This window comes from Heptranchias perlo, chromosome 5 (assembly GCF_035084215.1).
Source record: "Heptranchias perlo isolate sHepPer1 chromosome 5, sHepPer1.hap1, whole genome shotgun sequence".
NCBI lineage: Eukaryota > Metazoa > Chordata > Chondrichthyes > Hexanchiformes > Hexanchidae > Heptranchias > Heptranchias perlo.
In genome coordinates, this window is record NC_090329.1 from 134510634 (window position 1) to 134534151 (window position 23518).

The following is a 23518-nucleotide window of genomic DNA, read 5'->3' on the forward strand; positions in this document are numbered from 1 at the left end:
GAAATTAGACTAATGTGACATCTTTGTTATTTTTGTATCAAGGAGAATAGGAAAATGTATATTTCACAGTGATATATTGTTTCCTGTTCATTCATTTGTCTAGCAACACATGAAATCTTCCAGTAGCCAATGTACAGAAAAATAGTTTACTATTTCCCTGGATATTGGACAGGGAAGACGCACTCCAGATCTTAGAGGATGAGGGTGGCTGTGACGGTGAATCTGAGAAAATTTTGTGCCTAAAAACCCAAAACCATGACAGGCACCCAAAACTGCACACAGTACTCTAACTATGTTCTAACCACGGGTATATAAATTTATGCATAACCAATTTTCTCCTGTACTCTATGCTCCTATTTTTAAGACCCAAAATATTATTTTATGGATTTAGCTACACACACTAACTTTTTCAAGAAATAATGAAATGCTACTGTATTTCATTATCATCTTGCCTTAATATCCTTGATATGTACTGTCCTGAGTAACAGGGACCTTGAGTCCTTGCTGCTAAAGTGATATTTTTTCTTTGTGAAAATACAGGTAAATATGATAGCATTTGCATCTCTGTGTTGTGTAAAATTTAAAACCAGCTCATCACTTGTAAATATAAAGCTAATCCTTTCCAAAATTCATTTTTGTCAATAATAAAACATTTGTTCTAATACCTACCTCTGCAAAAGTTGTAAAGCCTGTGGTGAAGAAATAATTTTTGCAAAACAGCCACTCATGAAGTCATCAACCAAGTTCTGAAATACGTAAACAGAAAAAGACAACCAGTTATAATAATATTCGTTCACTAAATGTTTTCCAGAAAGCATTTTACAGAGTTGCGGCATACTGTCCCCAATTATTTAATTCAAAACACACATATACGTACGTTGTTTCTCTCTTTAAACTTTTTCAACAATTTTTCAATCAAATTTTCTCTCCTCACGCCTTTTCTCCTACAGCAAGCAATTTGTTGTACATGAGACTAGAGTGAGTGTCAGCAAGCTATTTGACAGTTATATGTAGTATAATGAGGCTTATTCATGCTCAAGGTTCATGGTGGAATACACCATCTATGCATTCAAACAAGTTCAGATGCTTCAATAGATCAGGCTTTGCTGGTTCAAGGCAGTCATGAACATAGGAACAGGAATAGGCCATTCAGCCCTTCATGCCTGCTCCGCCATTTGATAAGATCATGGCTGATCTGTGATCTAACTCCATATACCTGCCTTTGGCCCATATCCCTTAATACCTTTGATTGCCAAAAAGCTATCTATCTCAGATTTAAATTTAGCAATTGAGCTAGTATAAATTGCTGTTTGCGGAAGAGAATTCCAAACTTCTACCACCCTTTGTGTGTAGAAATGTTTTCTAATCTCGCTCCTGAAAGGTCTGGCTCTAATTTTTAAACTGTGTCCCCTATTCCTAGAATCCCCAATCAGTGGAAATAGTTTCTCTCTATCCACCATATCCGTTCCCCTTAATATCTTATAAACTTCGATCAGATCACCCCTTAACCTTCGAAACTCTAGAGAATACAACCCCAATTTGTGTAATCTCTCCTCGTAACTTAACCCTTGAAGTCTGGATATAATTCTAGTAAACCTACGCTGCACTCCCTCCAAGGCCAATATGTCCTTCCGAAGGTGCGGTGCCCAGAACTGCTCACAGTACTCCAGGTGCGGTCTAACCAAGGTTTTGTGGAGCTGCAGCATAGCTTCTGCCCCCTTGTACTCTAGTCCTCTAGATATAAAGGCCAGCATTCCATTAGCCTTCTTGATTATTTTCTGCACCTGTTCATGACACTTCAATGATCTATATCCCTGAACCCCTAGGTCCCTTTTGACATCCACTGTTTTTAACTTTTTACCAGTTAGAAAGTACCCTGTTCTATCTTTTTTTGATCCAAAGTGGATGACCTCACTTTTGCCAACATAGAATTCCATTTGCCACAGTTTTGCCCATTCACCTAATCTATCAATATCGCTCTGAGAATCTTGTTGCACATTTTTAATGATACCTAATATTATTCTACAAGGTTCTCAGACTTGAAGAAAAAAGTAGTATAAAACTTGGACAATAAGACGTCACTGTAATGAACACCGGCCTATCAAAACTTTTAATAAAGGCAACCCAGCTCCAGTGACTCATCCTCCTTCAGGCAATGCTCTGTTTGTATTTGCTGCAACGTTTGTTACACTGGTAATACTGCTGGGTTCAAATGTTCTCAGTACTGCTCCCTTATTCGTGAGAAAATCTGCCAATGTCCTTGCCTCAACTACTCTTGCTGGAAAATCTTTAACTAAAGAACAGTACCTTGAGTATGAGCTCTTCAGAAAAGAAAGGAAATGTTAGGAAAGATATCAATAAAGAGGGGAGGGCAAAATTATCTATCCCCTGCTTATGGAGTATATTCCCACTGACTTGACTGTTACCTCTAAATCAGAGATTTGCTTCATGAATATTGCGTAGTCTGCATTGAACTCTTTCTTCCGAGGGTCCAGAATGTCATAATGACTCTTTCTCAGATTCAGATAGATATTCTGGAATTTGATTGCCAGGATCTCTATTCCTTCAATTGTAGAATTCTGCAATGCAGAAAAGGTCTTCACGACTTCAACCATTTCTGTGATCTGCAAATTCAATTAAATATTGATTACTTTATGCATACTTTTGATCAGTTTTCTTAAAATAATTGCATTAATTACATGCATATATTCATCGAGTTACATCAAGCCCACAACACAGAAACGGGCAGCTCTTTTGGCAATCAGCCTGCAAATTGTACACATTTAATGCTGAGTCATAAAAAATTATATATGCCACTGTACCTTGTATCATAGAAATTTATGGCACAGAAGGAGGCCATTCAACCCATCGTGTCTGTGCCGGCCAAAAAAGAGCCATCCAGACTAATCCCACTTTCCAGCTCTTGGTCCGTAGCCTTGTAGGTTATGGCACTTCAAGTACATATCCAAGTACTTTTTAAATACAATGAGGGTTTCTGCCTCCACCACCCTTTCAGGCAGTGAGTTCCAGACCGCTATCACCCTCTGGGTGAAAATATTTCTCCTCAACTCCCCTCTAATCCTTCTACCAATTACTTTAAGTCTATGTCCCCTGATTATTGAACTCTCTGCAAAGGGAAACAGGTCCTTCCTATCCACTTTATCTAGGCCCCTCATAATTTTATACACTTCAAATAAATCTCCCCTAAGCCTCCTCTGTATCAAAGAAAACAACCCCAGCATATCCAATCTTTCCCCATAGCTAAAATTCTCTAGTCCTGGCAGCATCCTCGTAAATCTCCTCTGTACTCTCTCTAGTGCAATCACATCTTTCCTGTAATGTGGTGACCAGAACTGTACGCTGTACTCTAGCTGTGGCCTAACTAGTGTTTTATACAGTTCTAGCATAACCTCCCTGCACTTACATTCTATGCCTCGGCAAATAAAGGAAAGTTTCCCGTATGCCTTCTTAACCATCTTATCTACCTGTCCTGCTACCTTCAGGGATCTGTGGACATGCTCTCCAAGGTCCCTCTGTTCCTCGACACTTCTCAGTATCCTCCCATTTATTGTGTATTCCCTTTCCTTGTTTGTTCTCCCCAAATGCATTACCTCACACTTCTCCGGATTGAATTCCATTTGCCACTTTTCTGCCCACCTGACCGGACCATTGATATCTTCCTGCTTTCTTCCTCACTATCAATCACCTGGCAAATGTTTGTATCATCTACAAACTTCTTAATCATGCCCCCTACATTTAAGTCCAAATCACTGATATATTCCACAAAAAGCAAGGGACCTAGTACAGAGCCCTGCCGAACCCCACTAGAAACTGCCTTCCTGTCACAAAAACACCCGTCGACCATGACCCTTTGCTTCCTGCCACTGAGCCAATTTTGGATCCAACTTGCCAATTTCCCTTGGGTCCCATGGGCTTTTACTTTTCTGACCAGTCTGCCATGTGGGACCTTGTCAAAAGCCTTGCTAAAATCCATGTAGACTGCATCAAATGTGCTACCCTCATTGACCCTCCTTGTTACCTCCTCAAAAAATTCAATCAAGTTAGTCAGAAACAACCTTCCTGTAACAAATCCATGCTGACTGTCCTTACTTAGTCCGTGCCTTTCTAAATGACAATTGATACTGTCCCTTAGAATTTTTTCCAATAATTTGCCCACCACTGAGGTTAGGCTGACTGGCCTGTAATTACTCGGTCTATCCCTTTCTCCCATTTTAAACAACGGTACGACATTAGCAGTCCTCCAGTACCACGCCTGTAGCCAGAGAGGATTGGAAAACAAAAGTCAGAGCTTCCGCTATTTCCACCCTTTCATCTCTTAACAGTCTAGGATACATTTCATTCGGGCCTGGCAATTTATCTATTTTCAAAGATGCTAAACCCCTTAATACTTCCTCTCTCACTATGTTTATCCCATCCAATATTCCACACTCCTCCTCAACTACAATGTCTGCCTCATCTCCCTCTTTTTTGAAGACAGACGCAAAGTATTTATTAAGAACCACACCTACGCCTTCCACCTCCACACACAGGTTACCTTTTTGGTCTCTAATAGGCCCTACTCTTTCCTTAGTTATACTCTTGCTCTTTATGTATTTATAAAACATCTTTCAGTTTTCCTTGATTTTAATTGCCAATATTTTTTCACACCCTCTCTTTGCTTTCCTAATTTCCTTTTTAATTTCACACCTGCACTTTGTATACTCCTCTAGGCTCTCTGCAGTACTGAGCTCTTGATATCTAACATAGGCTTCCCTTTTTTGCCTTATTCTACCCTGTATGCTATTTGACATCCAGGGGACTCTAGATTTGGGAGTCCCACCCTTTTTCTTTGTGGGAACAAATTTGCTCTGAACCCTCACTATCTCCTTCATGAATGCCTTCCACTGCTCTGACACTGATTTACCGTCAAGTATCTGTTTCCAGTCCACTTTTGCTAAATCACATTTCAGCTTAGTAAAATTGGCCTTTCCCCAATTGAGAACTATTACTCCGGGTCTATCTTTGTCCTTTTCCATAACTACACTGAATCTAACTGAACTATGATCACTACCACCAAAATGCTCTCCCACCGATACCCCTTTCCCCTGCCCAGCTTTATTCCCTAAAACAAATCCAGAACTGCCCCCTCTCTTGTTGGGCTTGCTACGTACTGGCTAAAAAAGTTCTGAATGCGTTTTATGAATTCTGCGCCCTCTTCACCTTTTACATTGATTCGATCCCAGTTAATATTAGGGTAGTTGAAATCCCCTACCATTACTGCTCTATTGGTTTTGCACTTCTCAGAAATTTGACTACATATTTGATCTTCTATCTCCCAGCAGTGTGATTGCCCCTTTTTTGTTCAATTCAGTTCAATCCATATGGCCTCATTTGATGATCCTTCTAACATATCATCCCTCCTCACAGCTTTAATTGCGACCCCCGCCCCCCACCTTTTTTATCTCCCTCTCTATTGCGTCTGAAAACCCTGTAACCAGGAATGTTGAGCTGCCATTCCTGCCCCTCTTTAAGCCTTGTTTCGGTAATAGCTATGATATCATACTTCCATGTGTCTATCTTTGCCCTCAGCTCATCTGTCTTATTCACTAGACTCCTTGCATTGAAGTATATACCATTAAGCACTGCCAAACTCCTTTGTTGTCTATTTTCTAGCCTTTGTTTCCTCTGCCTTCCAAACTCACTTACTAATTTTCTGCCTTCCATTTCCAGCTTTGTTTCTCTCCCTTCTGAATCTACGCTCAGGTTCCCATCTCCCTGCCAAGATAGTTTAAACCCTTCCCAACAGCACTAGCAAACCTACCCGCAACGATATTGGTCTTGGCCTGTTGAGGTGCAACCCGTCTGGCTTTTACAGGTCCCACCTCCCCCAGAACTGGTCCCAATGCCTCAGGAATCTAAAGTCCTCCCTCCTGCTCCACCTCTCCAGCCACACATTCATCTGCACTATCCTCCTATTTCTCACTAGCGCGTGGCACTGGGAGTAATCCGGAGATTGCTACCTTTGAGGTCCTGCTTGTTAATCTCTTTCCTAGCTCCTTAAAATCTGCCTGCAGGACCTCATCCCTCTTTCTACCTATGTCATTGGTATAGATATGGACCATGACCTCTGGCTGTTCACCTGTTCACCCTCCACCCCTCCGAATGTTCTGAAGCCGCTCAGTGACATCGCTGACCCTGGCACCAGGGACGCAACATACCATCCTGGAATCACGTCTGCAGCCACAGAAACACCTGTCTGTTCCCCTAACTATTGAATCCGCTATCATTATTGCTTAGAATATTCGCTTCCTTCTCAGGGTTCTCAAGAATGCTTGCTCACCCAATTCTTGTTGAGTTTTTCATGTGACGAAGGAGTGTGAAGAGTCTGTGCTGCTTCTCCCAGCAGCACAGACTCTTCACACTCTACATTGGGTGAAATCCAAAACAAACTCTTATGAGGGTTCATTTTCCAACTAGTTATGGTGATTAACAAGCATAAACTAGGAGTAACCGATTAGAAAAATGTGTAAGACCTGTCAGATTTCTATCCAGTGGTGCCCATCCAATTTTCCTGTTGAGTTTTGTAAAACAGCCAGAAGCACCGCCAGTTTATAGTTCATTATATCGAAATTAGCCCTGATTTATTAGATGGTACTTAGAAGTCCACATGATTTTCTGGTATTGATGCCAGTATAGTACTCAATCATCTGTTCGGATGTACAGATCAGCTCAGATGTGCTGTTTAATACAATGCATTTAAGACGTCCTATAATAAGATTTGTTTCCTATTTTGAAACTATTTCATAACCCTTTTTCTTGCCTTTTTTGTTGCTTTTATATTTGTACTCAGGGGATGAAATTCCACAGAGGCAGAGCAAGTGCTTTAGTACAGGAGCAGTCCGTGCAGAGAGGGGTGAATCCCCAGGTTTCCCATGGTCTCCTCATTTAATTATAGTGAAGCAAATTATACTGGCAGTGCAGAGAATGTGGGGAGGTAGGATTTCCTGGGCAGACACATAAATGTGCTAGTACAGTTCCATAAAGCTTCATTCTGTTGTCTACAAATGCTAGGCAATGACTATCTCCAACAAGAGAGTGTCTAACCACCTCCCCTTGACATTCAACGGCATTACCATCGCCGGATCCCCCACCATCAACATCCTGGGGTCACCATTGACCAGAAACTTAACTGGACCAGCCATATAAATACTGTGGCTACAAGAGCAGGTCAGAGGCTTGGTATTCTGCAGCGAGTGACTCACCTCCTGATTCCCCAAAGCCTTTCCACCATCTACAAGGCACAAGTCAGGAGTGTGATGGAATACCCTCCACTTGCCTGGATGAGTGCAGCTCCAACAACACTCAAGAAGCTCGACACCATCCAGGACAAAGCAGCCCGCTTGATTGGCACCCAATCCACCACCCTAAACATTCACTCCCTTCACTACCGGTGCACTGTGGCTGCAGTGTGTCCCATCCACAAGATGCACTGCAGCAACTCGCTAAGGCTTCTTCAACAGCACCTCCCAAACCTGCGACCTCTACCAGCTAGAAGGACAAGGGCAGCAGGCACATGGGAACAACACCACCTGCACGTTCCCCTCCAAGTCACACACCATCCCGACTTGGAAATATATCGCTGTTCCTTCATCGTCGCTGGGTCAAAATCCTGGAACTCCCTTCCAACAGCACTGTGGGAGAACCTTCACCACACGGACTACAGCGGCTCAAGAAGGCGGCTCACCACCACCTACTCAAGGGCAATTAGGGATGGGCAAAAATGCTGGCCTTGCCAGCGATGCCCACATCCCATGAACGAATAAAAAAAAATTGTGAAATTATGCTTCTTCTGTTGTGAACTGTCCTGAAATGAGCCAGATTTCTGCCAATTTCCAGGGGGGAGGGAGGACAGTTCTTTTGTGCGAGATCCCTGGAGATCATGCTGAGATAGTTGATGGTAAGGAGGATTGCCATTTTTGGATATGAGCAGTACCCTCCTTAGCAAGCTGCAGTCAGGGCTGCCTGGGAAGAAATTGCTGAGCAGGTGAATGCAATTATTCAGTCTAAAGGTCATCCTCCCTGATGATGAAGAAATGCAACACTTTAAAGAAGTTTGCCAAAGTGCACTGCAATGGAATTCCTTTCGCATCTCCCCTCAACCAGCTGTATACACACATGGGATGCTTCTTTGTGTGCCGCCTGGCTCTATCTAGCGCAAGGCAAGCCAATTCAGGCATGGAACATCTTTTATCTTCCCAGTAAACATCTCACCACCGGAGGTGAAAACATCACAGATTTCCATAGTACCAACTTGGATGCTGGATATTCTTGTGCTCTTTATAAGAAAGGCACAATGACTAATTACAAAGCTATGGAAAGCCTCAAGAAACTTTTTTTTAATTATTCGTTCATGGGATGTGGGCGTCGCTGGCAAGGCCAGCATTTATTGCCCATCCGTAATTGCCCTTGAGAAGGTGGTGGTGAGCCGCACTGTCAGCATTTCATTAATTTCTTACAATTGCGAGCAAAGGAAGCCCACCATAAAAGGTAGAGGTTGGAAACTGGAAGTCTCCCTCCAAATCTGAAGCCATTGACATGCCTCAAAGAACTAACCCTGGACATAGGGGGCAGCCAATCAGCAATGGTTCCCAATGGAGAGAGACATGCAAGCACAAAAATCTGCTGCCTGGTATTCATTCTTCAATCTTTCTCTTCCCTCAAGAAATTAGTCTTTCACTCACGCATTCGGCCAAAAGGTAACTTATCTACTGGCATAGCATCATATCTGTGGTGCCTGAAATGTACTCCAAGTACCTTGCAGATTCCAAGTGCTTTTTTCCCATTGTAATTTCATAAGGCCTCACGAGGAGCAGCAGCTTGCAGGGCCAGAAGCAGAGGGCCAATCCACTTCCCACGACACTGCACATTCACTTCAGCTTGCACAATCATCAGCAAAGAATATACACTCCAGGGGAAGATGTAGAGATGCAGGAGCACAGGGCAAAACATATCATGAGTGCAAGTGGCAGCAGAAGAGCAGCATGAAGTAGGCTGGAGGACCAGCAATGGCTAAACTCAAAATACTGAGTTCTGGGACTAGTGTCATCCAGCACCTGCCTATAAACAAAGGTTGCATGATCAGTTCTATCTGTTCATTGAGTTCTTCGAGAGTGAAGAACCCTACTACCACTACCCATTTCTGTCAGTGCCATCGCTGGCTTTACTCCGGGAAACCAACCTTAGGGATGGCCTGTTAGGCCCAACCAAGAAGCTAACTTACCTGATTACAGAGGCGGGTGGAGCAGGAGTGCTGCTCCCAACCCTACATAAAAGAACCGATCGCTGCTGCTCTTGGCCCTGACCCCCAATCACCCCCGCTCCTGGCCCCTGATCTCCCCAATCTCATTTCACAATTCCTGGCCCCCCAAACCCCGGCCCTGCGTTCCCTGGCCCCCCAATTCCTGGACCAATGATCCCCAACCCTCAGCCCTGCAATCTCCAACCCCTGGCCCGGCCCCAATCAAAGCCCCGATCCCTGGCCCAACCCGAGGGCTGCTGTGTTGCTAGCAATGGCCAGATTTTCCACTACTTTTCGCTGGCAGGCTCTGGTCTCGCGCAGGCTGAATTATGATAAGGCCCAATATCTGAAGAGCCTCAGGGCTCAGCATTCAGGCACTGGCAACGTACCCTGAGCCCCCTGCATGCCCAAAATGAGCACGCCTGAATTTCTGGTCCCACAGGTTTTTTGGCATCTTTGCTCCAGTAGCACTGCCCATCAGTATAAATGGATATTTCTGTGCTTCTATGCTGCTGGCTTGAGAACCTGGATTCTTATAGCTGTGACTAACATATATACTGCATTTTGTGCATCGTTTTAATTTTCATATTGCCATTCTGCGTTGTTGTACTTGCATTACTTTCTCCTGCTGTTTGCTGCTGCTGCTGCAGTTTGGTATTACAGGATTCCGTTATATGGACCTAAAGCCACAACAATGCTGCTGCTAGCAACTGCAAGCCTTAACTGTAACCAGTGCTCAACATTGATATTCCACTGAGTCTTCCAATGACTGTCATAAATTTGGAGGAGGAAGAGAATTCAAGCAGAGGGCAGAAAGGACAGGCACCAGAAGCACATTCAAATTCAGCAAATATTCAGACTCGGGCACACCTACTTGACCTATTCTTCCTTTGCCACCTCCACTTCACAAGTAAGGCTGTCACTAAGTTATGGGCCTAGAAATTGGATAGTTCCCGAATTAGGGTGCGATCTCGGTGAAACAACGCAGCAAGCGCCTCATGAGGCTGGAGGCAGGACCATGGCAAATTGGTCTGCCTGACTCACTTGCTTATACCAATGAGCTACAGGCGCCATTCATGGCCCTATAGACAGATTGCCAGTCCCGGGGGACAGCAAGATCGTCTGGCTCGAAAGCTGATTTGGTCATTAGGAAAGTCCGGGAAGGCAATCAGGAGGTGGTTGGTGGCGGGGGGCGGGGGGTGGTGTTGGCGAGCACTCCTGCACTTTCTGGCTCCATAATAAGGTAGGTCAATGTTAAAGCTTACCTTTCTGGTTGCAGCCTCCAGCGGTCTCTTTAGAGACTGGTGGTTTGGTTCCCAAGCGCCTGAACAAATGGACCACATGTACAGTGCCTGCCATATTGGACCCCTAGGCGCGTGTTTTACGCCTGTTAAATGGGGGTAATGCCACTGAAGTTCTAGGCCATGCTGTCTACAGAAAGTTACCATGGGTTGACAGTTGGGTGAGAAATGAATGGAAGGCAGTTATTGTGTTGGGAATTAAATTCATCACCATTATTACATTTGGCACTTTGGTCTGCAGTATGGATTTATAGCAGCTTCTGAGTCTGCATTGTCAGTATTTCATAGAAGCTGGTTGAATGGTTTCAATGTTCTTTAATGCAGGATGAAGGGAATAGTGAAGAATGTAACAAGGACTGTTAATGCAGAGGGGCTTTGTGTACGTTTTCAGTACAGGGGAATAAGCAGATCACCAGAATTGCTGAATAATTAACTCATCTCTTGTATATCTTGCTGCAAGGCATTGAGGTGGCTTTCCTTCCTCTGCTCTTTCCTTGCCTTAACCTTGGTCTTCTTCATCCAATGAAGACTGTTGCTGCTGCTGCACCTCCTCCAAATGCAGGCTTCTCTCCGGGCAGAATGCAGCACACCACTATGCTGCGGAAGACTCTTTCTGGGGTATATTGTAGGAAGCCCCCAGACCTGTCGAGACCCCTGAAGCTCTGATTCAGCAGCCCTGCTCAACAATCATCATGCTGGTCCCCTGGCTCTGATTATACCTGTGTTGCCATAAGCCAAGCTTGCAGGGACTATCCCTTGTCAGCCAGCAGCCATCCAGCCATGTTCCTCGAGGGTTGAATATGGGTGGGATGCTAGTCTGTCACAGGAAAAATGCATCATGACAGCTGTCTGGGTACCTTGCACAAATTTGAATGATCCTGTTTCTGTGATCGGAGACTACCTGGACATTAATGGAGTGATAGCCTTTTCTATTCATGAAGGCTGCTAGCTGTTGTGCAGTTAACGGTGCCCTGGACACGAGGGAAGCCAGCCTGCTGCAAATCCCTCGTGTTGACTGTCAATGGAGAAGGTGATGTACTAGCAAACAGGGCATCAGTGACCTGCTTAATGCAGCTGTGTACTGCAGACTGGGTGATGAGGTGATGTCACCTATAGCAGATTGGAAGGCACCAGTGGCAAAGAAGTTAAGGACTATGGTGATTGTGACAGCCATTGGAAAAGCATGCCCCCCCGCTTCAGCAGGCAGCAGATCCTGTTGCAGGAGGTTGCAGGCAACTGCCATAATTTGCCTGGAGAAGCACAGCCTCATGATTTACTACTGTTCAGATCGACTCTTGGCCTGTGCCTGCTGCATGCTGGGTATGGCTTTCTATGAGCAGCCTCTCTCACCTGCTGTCTTCTAATAAGCCCAGCAGCTGCTGGTGCTGGTTGTTAATAGTACTGCCGCTGCTGCTCATTTTCTTCCAACTGTTCCTCCATCCAAATTAAACTGGCAAAAATAGTACTCAAGGTAAGTTACTGAAGGTAAGTAAGACAAAAAATTATCAGAAAGAAACAATCTGTTAGATCGAAACACTCTTGGCAATCCAAACAGCACTAAAGCACAGAGATTCTATGATCCACTTAACTGCTGGTGAGTATCCCTTTAAATACTGTTTCAGTGCTTCTGACAAACCAATCCCGCTGGGTTTTACTGGCAGGTTAAGCAATGCCCATGATTTTGTGTTAAAATGGCGTGGGGCCTAATTGCATCATAGGACCCTGGTTTACATGTATTTATGAGGCCCCCGCCTGCCTCGCAGGTGCCTCAGAAATCTGTGCAGTTACGACGACGGCAGAGGATGCATTGGGAATGCAGAGGTAATTTCTCTTCCACAGATTTAACCACCCGTCCGCCACATTCCTGTTGGGTGCGGCAGGTTAAAATCGGCCCTGTTAAGTCTGAAATTTGTTGTTATTTAAAGCTTTTACATGTCACTTAAATTACCTTTCACTGATCCACGTATCAATATAATTTATATAACACTAATTCCAGTAACTGGAATAGGAGTTGCTAATGTACGGTGTGATTATAAAATAGTTTCATCTAAAATACTGGTATCAGTCACTGTACTGAGTAGATGGACACAAATCTAGAATACAATTGCATCGCATTTTACCCTAAATTTCAATTTACCTTCGTCAGTCTTTTGCAGAAGACTTCAAGTTTACCAAATATATACATTTCTGACACATCAAATGGATTATCTTGTTCCGTTTCAGATGTCTGTTTCTTCGTTTTCTGGAAATATTTGCGATATTCCACTAACAATTTTTTACATTCCTGAAACACGATAAAATAATGTCACATAGCAGGTAATCAGATGATTACACATATCTTCATTATGTAGCACCGAAGAGCAAATTCAGCAAAGCTAAGTTCCTGACATGGAACTTCGCTCAATGTGGGCGCTGATTGAAGATTTGGGTGCAGAGATCAGCATGGCTGATTTGTAGCACTCCTGATTTTCTGATCATTAATTCATTTATAGTAATGGATAGTTCCAAATTACTACTACACAAATGTACTCTAAATTAATCTTTTGAAAGTTATATCAGTTCAATGTTTCTGCCCTTAAATAATAGCAGTATGGAATACTTGAACAGAACATTTTGAAAACCCATCTTTAGAAATTGGATTCCCCAGACTGATTTGTGGGACACAAACTACCATTTAATTTTGTGAATCAGTTTAGTCCTGTCAAGCAGAAATGTCAGAGGAAGAGACAGGAGAAATTATAATGGGGAATAAGGAAATGGCAGAGGCTATTACAAATATTTTGTATCTGTCTTCACAGTAGAAGACACAAAAAACATTCCGGAAACAGTGGGAAATCAAGGGTCTAATGAGAGTGAGGAACTTAAAAGTAATCAAGATTTGTAAAGAAAAAGTACTGGAGAAATTAATGGGACTAAAAGCCGACAGATACCCTGGACCTGATGGCCTATATCCTAGGGTTTTAAAAGAGGTGGCTGCAGAGATAGTGGATGCATTGTGATCTTCCAAAATTCCCTAGATTCTAGAACGGTCCCTGTGAATTGGAAGGTAGCAAATGTAACCCTGCTATTCAAGAAAGGAGCAAAGAGAAAACAGGGAACTACAGGCCAGTTAGCCTGACATCGGTAGTAGAGAAAATGCTCGAATCTATTATTAAGGACATAGTAACAGGGCACTTAGAAAATCATAATATGTTTAGGCAGTCAACATAAGGACAGTCGTGAGAAAGGATCGTGGTTGGGAGGATAAGGAAGTAGAATCAGTATGGGTGGAAATAAGAAATAACAAGCGGCAGAAAACACTGGTGGGAAGTAGTTTATAGGCCCCCTAACAGTAGCTGTACCATTGGACATAGTATTAATCAAGAAATAATAGGAGCTTGTAACAAAGGTAATGCAATAATCGTGGGGGACTTTAATCAAATTGGCAAAGGCAGTGTGGAGGACGAGATCATGGAATGCATTCAAGACAGTTTCCTAGAATACGTCATGGAACCAACCAGGGAACAGGCTATTTTAGATCTTGTATTGTGTAATGAGACAGGGTTAATTAGTAATCTCACAGTAAAGGATCCCCGGACTTCAAGGATTAAGTTACGAGGAGGGATTACACAAATTGGGGTTGTATTCTCTAGAGTTTAGAAGGTTAAGGGGTGATCTAATCGAAGTTTAAAGGATATTAAGGGGAACGGATAGGGTGGATAGAGAGAAACTATTTCCACTGGTTGGGGATTCTAGGAGTAGGGGGCACAGTCTAAAACTTAGAGCCAGACCTTTCAGGAGTGAGATTAGAAAACATTTCTACACACAAAGGGTGGTAGAAGTTTGGAACTCTCATCCGCCAACGGCAATTGATACTAGCTCAATTGCTAAATTTAAATCTGAGATAGATAGCTTTTTGGCAACCAAAGGTATTAAGGGATATGGGCCAAAGGCAGGTATATGGAGCTAGATCACAGATCAGCCACGATCTTATCAAATGGCGGAGCAGGCACGAGGGGCTGAATGGCCTACTCCTGTTCCTATGTTCCGAGAGTGATCATAATATGTTAGAATTTCACATTGCATTTGAGAGTGACAAACTTAAGACTGAAACTAGACTCTTAAACTTCAATAAAGCCAATTACATAGGTTGAGGGGCGAGTTGGCTAAGGTAGATTGGGAAATTAGATTAAAAGGTATAACGGTAGATAAGCAATGGCAAACATTTAAAGAAATATTCCAATATTCTCAACGAATATACATTCCATTGAGAAATAAAAACTCCACGGGAAAACTGATCCATCCGCGGCTAACTAAAGAAGTTACGGATAGTATTACATTAAAAGAAGAGGTCTATAATGTGGCGAAAAAGAATAGTAAGCCTGAGGATTGGGAGAGTTTTAGAAACCAGCAAAGGACAACCAAAAAATTGATAAAAAAGGAGAAAACAGAATATGAAAGTAAACTAGCAAGAAATATAAAAACGGATTGCAAGAGCTTCTACAAGTATATAAAAAGGAACAGAGTAGCAAAAGTAAACTTTGGTCCATTAGAAACTGAGACAGGAGAAATTAAGATGGAGAATAAGGAAATGGCAGATGTTAAACAAATATTTTGTACCTTACTTCACAGTGGAAGACACAAAAAGCATACCAAAAATAGCGGGGAACCAAGGGGCTAATGAGAGTGAGGAACTTAAAATAATTAATATTAGTAGAGAAAATTAAATTAAATTTAATTAATCTAATTAAACTAGGTAAATAATTTGATTAACACTAAATTGATTAATTAAATAAATAAAATAATGGGAGAACAGGAGATGTGTTGCTGCTGCAATATGTAGGAGCTTGTGGACATTTTTGTCCAGGGCGATTACATCTGCAGTAAGTGTCTCCAGCTCGAGGAACTTCGGCTCCGAGTTGAGGAGCTGGAGTCCGAGCTGCGGACGTTGCAAGACATCAGGGAGGGATAAAGCTACCTGGACCTTTTGCTCCAGGAGGCAGCCACACCCCTTACATTAAATACTTTAGAATTGACACGTGGTCAGGGACAGGAGGGTGTGACTGCGAGTGAGGCAGATAAAGGGATCCAGGAGGTAGTATTGCAGGAGCCTCAGTCCCTGAGCTTGTCCAATAGATTTGAGGTTCTTGCAATGTGGACAAGTGCAGGGACTGCGGGGAGGACAAGCAAACTGACCACGGCGCCCTGGTACAGGAAGTGGGGGGAGTGAAAAGGAAGGTGGTTATAGTAGGCGACAGTATAGTTAGGGGGATAGACACTGTTCTCTGCAGCCAGGAGCATGAGTCCCAAAGGCTATGTTGCCTACCCGGTGCCAGGGTTAAGGGCATCTCCTCCGGGCTGGAGAAGAACGAGGAATGGGAGGGGGAGGATCCAATTGTCGTGGTCCACGTAGGTACCAATGACATAGGTAGAACTAAGAAAAGGGTTCTGCTCAGAGAGTTTGAGCAGCTGGGGACTAAATTAAAAAGAAGAGCCACAAAGGTAATAATCTCTGGATTATTACCTGAGCCATGAGCAAATTGGCATAGGGTCAATAGGATCAGGGAGATGAATGCGTGGCTCAAAGATTGGTGTGGGAGAAGTGGGTTTCGATTCATGGGACACTGGCACCAGTACTGGGGAGAGAGCTGTTCCGTTGGGACAAACTGCACCTGAACCATGCTGGGACTCGAGTTCTAGCAAATCGAATAACTGGGGAAGTAGATAGGGCTTTAAACTAAATAAGGGGGCGGGGGGGGGGGGTAGTCCTTGTGGAGAGAATGATTTGGATGAGGGAACCAAATGTAATATTTCCAAGTTTGCTGATGACACAAAACTTCGTGGGATCGTGAGTTGTGAGGAGGATGCAAAAAGCCTTCAAGGCGATTTAGACAAGTCGAGTGAGTGGGCAAATACATGGCAGATGCAGTATAATGTGGATAAATGTGAAGTTATCCACTTTGAAAGGAAAAACAGAAAGGCAGAGTATTATTTAAATGGTGATAGATTGGGAAATGTTGATGTACAAAGGGACCTGGGTGTCCTTGTACACCAGACACTGAAAGCAAACATGCAGGTGCAGCAAGCAGTTAGGAAGGCAAATGGTATGTTGGCCTTCATTGCAAGAGGATTTGCGTATAGGAGCAAGGATGTCTTACTGCAGTTATACAGGGCCTTTGTGAGACCACACCTGGAGTATTGTGTGCAGTTTTGGTCTCCTTACCTAAGAAAGGATATACTTGCCATAGAGGGAGTGCAGCAAAGGTTCACCAGACTGATCCCTGGGATGGCAGGACTGTCATATGAGGAGAGATTGGGTCGACTCGGCCTGTATTCACTCAAGTTTAGAAAAGTGAGAGGGGATCTCATTGAAACATATAAAATTCTGACAGGGCTAGACAGACTGGATGCAGGGAGGATGTTTCCCTTGGCTGGGGGGTCCAGAACGAGGGGTCACAGTCTCAGGATACGGGGTAGGACATTTAGGACTCAGATGAGGAAAAATTTCTTTACTCAGAGGGTGGTGAACCTGTGGAATTCTCTACCACAGAAGGATGTGGAGGCCAAGTCACTGAATATGTTTCAGAAGGAGCTAGATAGATTTCTGGACACAAAAGGCATCAAGGGGTATGGGGAGAGAGTGGGAATATGATGTTGAGATAGAGGATCAGCCATGATCATAATGAATGGCGGAGTAGGCTCGAAGGGCCAAATGCCCTACTCCTGCTACTATTTTCTATGTTTCTATTAAAAACTACAGGAGAAACTAATGGGACTAAAAACCGATAAATCCCCTGGACCTGATGGCCTACGTCCGAGGATACTAAAAGAAGTGGCTGCAGAAATAGTGGATGTATTGGTTATGATCTTCCAAAATTCCCTAGGTTCCACAACGGACCCAGCGGATTGGAAGGTAGCAAATGTACCCGCTATTCAAGAAAGGAGGGAGAGAGAAAAACAGGGAACTGCAGGCCAGTTAGCCTGACATCAGTCATTGGGAAAATGCTGGAATCCATTATTAAGGAAGTGGTAACAGGGCACTTAGAAAATCATAATATGATTAGGCAGAACCAACATGGTTTTATGAAAGGGAAATCATACTTAACAAATTTATCAGAGTTCTTTGAGGATGTAACCAGCAGGGTAGATAAAGGGGAACCAGTGGATGTAGTATACTTTGATTTTCAAAAGGCATTTGATAAGGTGCCACATAAAAGGTTTTTACGCAAGATAATGGTTTATGGGGATGGGGGTAATATATTAGCATGGATAGAGGATTGATTAATGGACAGAAAAGATAGAGTAGAGATAAGTGGGTCATTTTCAGGTTGGTAGCTTGTAACTAGTGGGGTGCCGCTATTTACAATCTATATTAATGACTTAGATGAAGGGACCAAGTGTAATGTAACCAAGTTTGCTGACGATACAAAGTAAAGTGGGAAAGTAAGCTGTGAGGAGGACACAAAGAGTCTGCAAAGGGATATAGACAGATTAGGTGAGTGGGCAAGAATGTGACAGATGGAGTATAATGTGGGGAAATGTGAGGTTATGTAAGATTTTCAAAAATTCACAGATTCCCCAAAAACTCAGAGAAAAACCCTAAAGAAATTCACCTTTACCCTGAGTATGGGAAAACTTTGGCCATTGACTATAATCCTAAAATGGAAGGATAGTTGAGAGGTCACCAGACGAAATCCACAACCCACAGGTGGAAGGTGGGAGAATTACTGCTTCAGACATGTCTCTGTTTTCATGCAAAACCGACCGCAGGGGGTCGACAATCACTCCCATTGAAAGAGGCAACGTTTTCCAGACTGGTGGGGCCATGCTTTTGTTTTAATGCAAAACCTATCAACACCTAGGACTTTGGATACAAAAGGAAGCCTTATGTGACAAGCTCTAAATCAGAATTAAAACAATGACACATTGGGAGAAGCAATTTGCAATATGATTGGGACCATCAAAAGGCCATCAAAAAACTTTGTAAGAACTACCGGGATCTTGGGTTCATGTCACGCTACACGTTACCCCACCAGCGAACAAATGTTATCTGTTTTTAATATAATGGGTCATTTGCTGGCTCTCTCTGCCTTCCGGATGTTTCTGCCTCTCTCTGTTTTTTTTCTCTGTTTTTTTTCCCTGTTTGTTTTTTTGTTGAATGTGTATTCGGGGGTTCTGCAGGTGACACCTCTCTGTCTGAACACGGTGATTGCCTTGGCAACGGGCAGTTGCAGGGGCAGTCTGTAAACACCATGTATTGTTCTATATGTATAAATGCGTAGGCTTCAAGGAGCTCTTGAAACATTTGCCTGAGGAAGGAGGAAATCTCCGAAAGCTTGTGAATTTAAAATAAAATTGCTGGACTATAACTTGGTGTTGTAAAATTGTTTACAATTGTTTAAACAGACCATTGTAAGAGAGACAGCCACAAGGCGAAAGCTCTCTCTCTCGCTCTCTCTCTGGCTTGCTGGCTCTGGTGAGCTGCTTGTGTTGGTTCTGCCTGTGTCTGGAAAGAAGAGCAGTTTGCAGTTTCCAGCAAACAACAAGGCGAGGGGAAGGCAGTTTGACAAGGAAGATCAGCAGCTCTAGAAGCAGGCCGACACACAAGAAGAAACTGTCTTGGTTCTGCCTGTGTCTGGAAAGAAGAGCAGTTTCCAGCAGACAACAAGGAAAGCAGTTCGACAGGGAAGGTCAGCAGCTCTAGAAGCACACCGACACACAAGAAGAAACCAGAGCAACAGTCCCAGTGACCGTCAGACACCTCGCAGCAACAAGGGCCTTACGAAACAACCAACCGAATATTACCACCAACCAACCGGGTAATATTGAGCCACCGCGACCAAAGAGAACCAACTCGGGAGAAAACCGAAGACCCGCAAAGTTACTACTCTACAATCTATTTCTGACTTACCTCTGGGTGAATTACTGTCAAGGTTTCGTTTGGTGAGCATTATCCCTGGTCCTTTAGAGTCCAACCTAGCTAGTACAGTGGGATTTGGAGGGGTTAGGTATCCTTCTAATGTAATTTCCCTCGCGTGTACTGTAGTGTTCCCCATTTTATTAGAGTGTTAAGATTGTTGTGTTGTATTTCCTCTCTTGAATAAAGGTCAAAGTTTCTTACACCAAAACCAGTTGTCTGCTGCACTTTGTCACAACCCCCAAATAAGTCCAAGGTCTAGAACCCAGGGAGTGGGAGCGATTCGGACCGCTCAGAAGTCAGAGGTGAAGCTGACACACACCACCACCCCCTACAGTTATTCACATTGGTAGGAAGAATAGAAAAACAGAATATTTTTTAAATGGTGATGAACTATTAAATGTTGGTGTTCAGAGGGATTTGGGTGTCCTCAGACAAGAAACACAAAAAGTTAGCATGCAGGTACAGCAAGCAATTAGGAAGGCAAATGGAAGGAATTGTGTATGGAATTCACTGCCCGAATTGGTGGTAGACAAATGTAAGGAATCTTACAACACCAGGTTATAGTCCAACAAATTTATTTTAAAATCACAAGCTTTCGGAGATTATCTCCTTCGTCAGATGAATGATGGTGGTAGAGGCAGGGACCCTCAACTCTTTCAAAAAGTACCTGGACCTGCACCTAAAGAGCTGTAAGCTGCAGGGCTATGGACCGGGTGCTGGAAGGCAGGATTAGAATGGGCACCTGGTTATTCTTCAAGCCGACGCGGACACGATGGGCCAAATAGCCCACTTCTGTGCTGTATCTTTTCTATAGTTCTATGGCATGTTGGCCTTTATTGTAAGGGGGTTGGAGAACAAGAGTATGGAAGTCTTACGACAATTGTACAGGGCTTTGGTGAGACCTCACCCGGAGTATTTTGTACAGTTTTGGTCTCCTTATCTAAGATAGGATATACTTGCCTAAGAGGCTGTGAAACAAAGGTTCACTAGATTGATCCCTGGAATGAGAGGGTTGTCCTATGAGGAGACATTGAGTAGAATGGGCTCTGGTGTTTAGAAGAATGAGAGGTGATCTCATTGAAACATACAAGATTATGAGGGGGCTTGACAGGGTAGATGCTGAGAGGTTGTTTCCCATGGCTGGAGAGTCTAGAGCTAGGGAGCGTAGTAGCAGGATAAGGGGTCGGACATTTAGGACTGAGATGAGGAGGAATTTCTTCACTCAGAGGGTTGTGAATCTTTGGAATTCTCTGCCCCAGAGGGCTGTGGATGCTGAGTCGTTGAAGGCTGAGATAGATAGATTTTTGGAGTCTGGGGAATCAAGGGATATGTGGATCGGACGGGAAAGTGGAGTTGAGGTTCGAAGATCAGCCATGGTCTTATTGAATGGCGGAGCAGGCTCGAGAGACCGTGTGGCCTATTCCTGCTTCTGTTTCTTAGAATCACAGAAAGGTTACAGCACGGAAGGAGGCCATTCAGCCCATTTAGTCCGCACCGTGTGTTCTTAACACGGTTTTATGAAAAGGAAATCATGTTTGACAAATCTATTAGAGCTTTTGAGCGTAACTAGCAGGGTAAATAAGGGGGAACCAATGGATGTAGTATATTTGGATTTTCAAAAAGCTTTCGATAAGGTGTCACACAAGAGGTTGTTACACAAGATTAGGGCTCATGGGATCGGAGGTAATATATTAGTATGGATTGAGGATTGTTTAATGGACAGAAAACAGAGAGTAGGAATAAGCGGGTAATTTTCGTGGTGGCAGGTTGTGACGAATGGGGTGCCTCAAGGATCAAGGCGACAGCGGCAGCAGAGAAGCATGGAGCAGCCCATCAAAGTGGCGGGAGTCGGAGGCCCTGTAGAGAGTGGTGGCAGAGTAATGCGAAGCACGGGAGAGACGTAAAGAAAAAACCCAAAGTGACGTCAGCCCAAGGGAAGGAGCTAATTGATGAGCAGCTGGTTAATGGTTTTTTTTGTCCAAATCAGGGACAAGTCTTAAGTTTATTTCTGGTAAGTTTAGTTAGTAGTCTAATGAATAGAGGAGTGGCAGGGCATCTCAGTTCCGTCGAATGCACATCCCGTGCCATGTGGGAAGTCCAGAACACGACAACCACATGTGCAGGAAGTGTCTTCAGCTGGAGGAGCCTGATCTCCAGATTTTGGAGCTTAAGCAGCGGCTGGTGTCACTGCAGCGTATCCATGAGGTTGAGAGCTACATGGATAGCATGTTTCAGGAGGTGGTCATCCTGCGGCTTAAGAGTGCATAGGCAGAGAGGGAATGGGTGACCGCGAGACAGGCAAGGAGGACCAGAAATGTAGTGCAGGAGTCCACTGAGTGCATCTCACTCTCTAATCGGTATTCTGGATGCTGGTGAGGGTGATGGTACCTCTGCGGACTACCGCCAGAGCCAAGTCCACATCACCATGGGTGCCACAGCTGTACAGGGGGGGGAAGGAGGAAGGTCAGGAAAGCAACAGTGATATGAGATTCAAGAGTTAGGGGAACAGACAGGCATTTCTGCGGCTGCAGACGTGATTCCAGGATGGAATGTTGCCTCCATGGTGCCAGGGTCAATGATGTAACTTAGCAGCTGCAGAACATCCTGAGGGGGGAGGGTAAACAGCCACACGTCGTGGAGCATATCAGTACAAATGACATAGGTAGAAAGAGGGATGAGGTCCTGCAGGCAGATTTTAGGGAGCTACGAAAGAGATTAATAAGCAGGACCTCAAAGGTAGTAATCTCCGGATTACTCCTGGTGCCACCCGCTAGTGAGTACAGAAATAGGAGGATAGTGCAGATGAATGCGTGGCTGGAGAGATGGTGCAGGAGGGAGGGTTTTAGATTCCTGAGGCATTGGGACCAGTTCTGGGGAGGTGGGACCTGTACAAGTCGGTCGGGCTGCACCCCAACAGGGCCAGGGCCAATATCATCGTGGGGAGGTTTGCTGCTGGAGAGGCTTTAAACTAGCTTGGCAGGGGATGGGAACCTGGGCATAGATTCAGAAGGGAGAGAAGCAAAGCTGGAACTAGAAGGCAGAAAATTAGTAAGCAAGTTTGGAAGGCAGAGGAAACAAAGGCTAGAAAAGGACAAGAGCAGCAGGCAAATGGGAACAACACCACCTGCACGTTCCCCTCCAAGTCACACACCATCCCGACTTGGAAATATATCGCCCTTCCTTCATCGTTGCTGGCTCAAAATCCTGGAACTCCCTTCCAAACAGCACAGTGGGAGAACCATCACCACACGGACTGCAGCGGTTCAAGAAGGCGGCTCACCACCACCTTCTCAAGGACAATTAGGGATGGGTAATAAATGCCGGCCTCGCCAGCGACGCCCACATCCCATGAACGAATAATAAAAAAAAATAGACAACAAAGGAGTTTGACAGTGCTTAATGGTATATACTTCAATGCAAGGATTCTAGTGAATAAGACAGATGAGCTGAGGGCACAGATGGACACATGGAAGTATCGAACCATAGAAAAGATACAGCACAAAAGGGGGCCATTCGGCTCGAAGAACAACTAGGTGCCCATTCTAATCCCACCTTCCAGCACCCGGTCTGTAGCCCTGCAGCTTAAGCACTTTAGGTCCAGGTCCAGGTAGTTTTTAAATGAGTTGAGGGTCCCTGCCTCTACCACCAATTCGGGCAGCGAATTCCATACACCCACCACCCTCTGGGTAAAAAAGTTTTTCCTCATGTTCCCTCTAATCTTTCCGCCAATCAGCTTAAATCTATGTCCTCTTGTTCTTGAACTCTCCGCTAGGGGAAACAGGTACTTCCTGTCTACTCTATCTGGGCCCCTCATAATTTTGTACACCTCAATCAAGTCACCCCTCAGCCTCCTCTGCTCCAAGGAAAACAACCCCAGCCTATCCAATCTCTCCTCGTAGCTGCAATTTTCAAGCCCTGGCAACATTCTTGTAAATCTTCTCTCCACTCTCTCCAGAGCAATTACGTCCTTCCTGTAATGTAATGACCCGAACTGCGATAGAAGTATGATATAGCTATTAC

The 23518-nt window shown here is 44.1% G+C and overlaps 1 protein-coding gene across 1 annotated transcript in view; it reads right to left on the reverse strand.

The window, feature by feature from the left end:
* LOC137322210 (dynein axonemal heavy chain 8-like) overlaps nucleotides 1–23518 on the reverse strand; it is a 1468904-nt gene that overhangs the window by 1267241 nt on the left and 178145 nt on the right. The window contains exons 11-13 of the mRNA XM_067985326.1: nucleotides 12737–12883; nucleotides 2427–2624; nucleotides 670–746 (exon numbers count right to left, since the gene is read on the reverse strand). Coding sequence (XP_067841427.1) covers nucleotides 670–746; nucleotides 2427–2624; nucleotides 12737–12883 — 422 coding nt within the window. The remainder of the gene's footprint in view (nucleotides 1–669; nucleotides 747–2426; nucleotides 2625–12736; nucleotides 12884–23518) is intronic.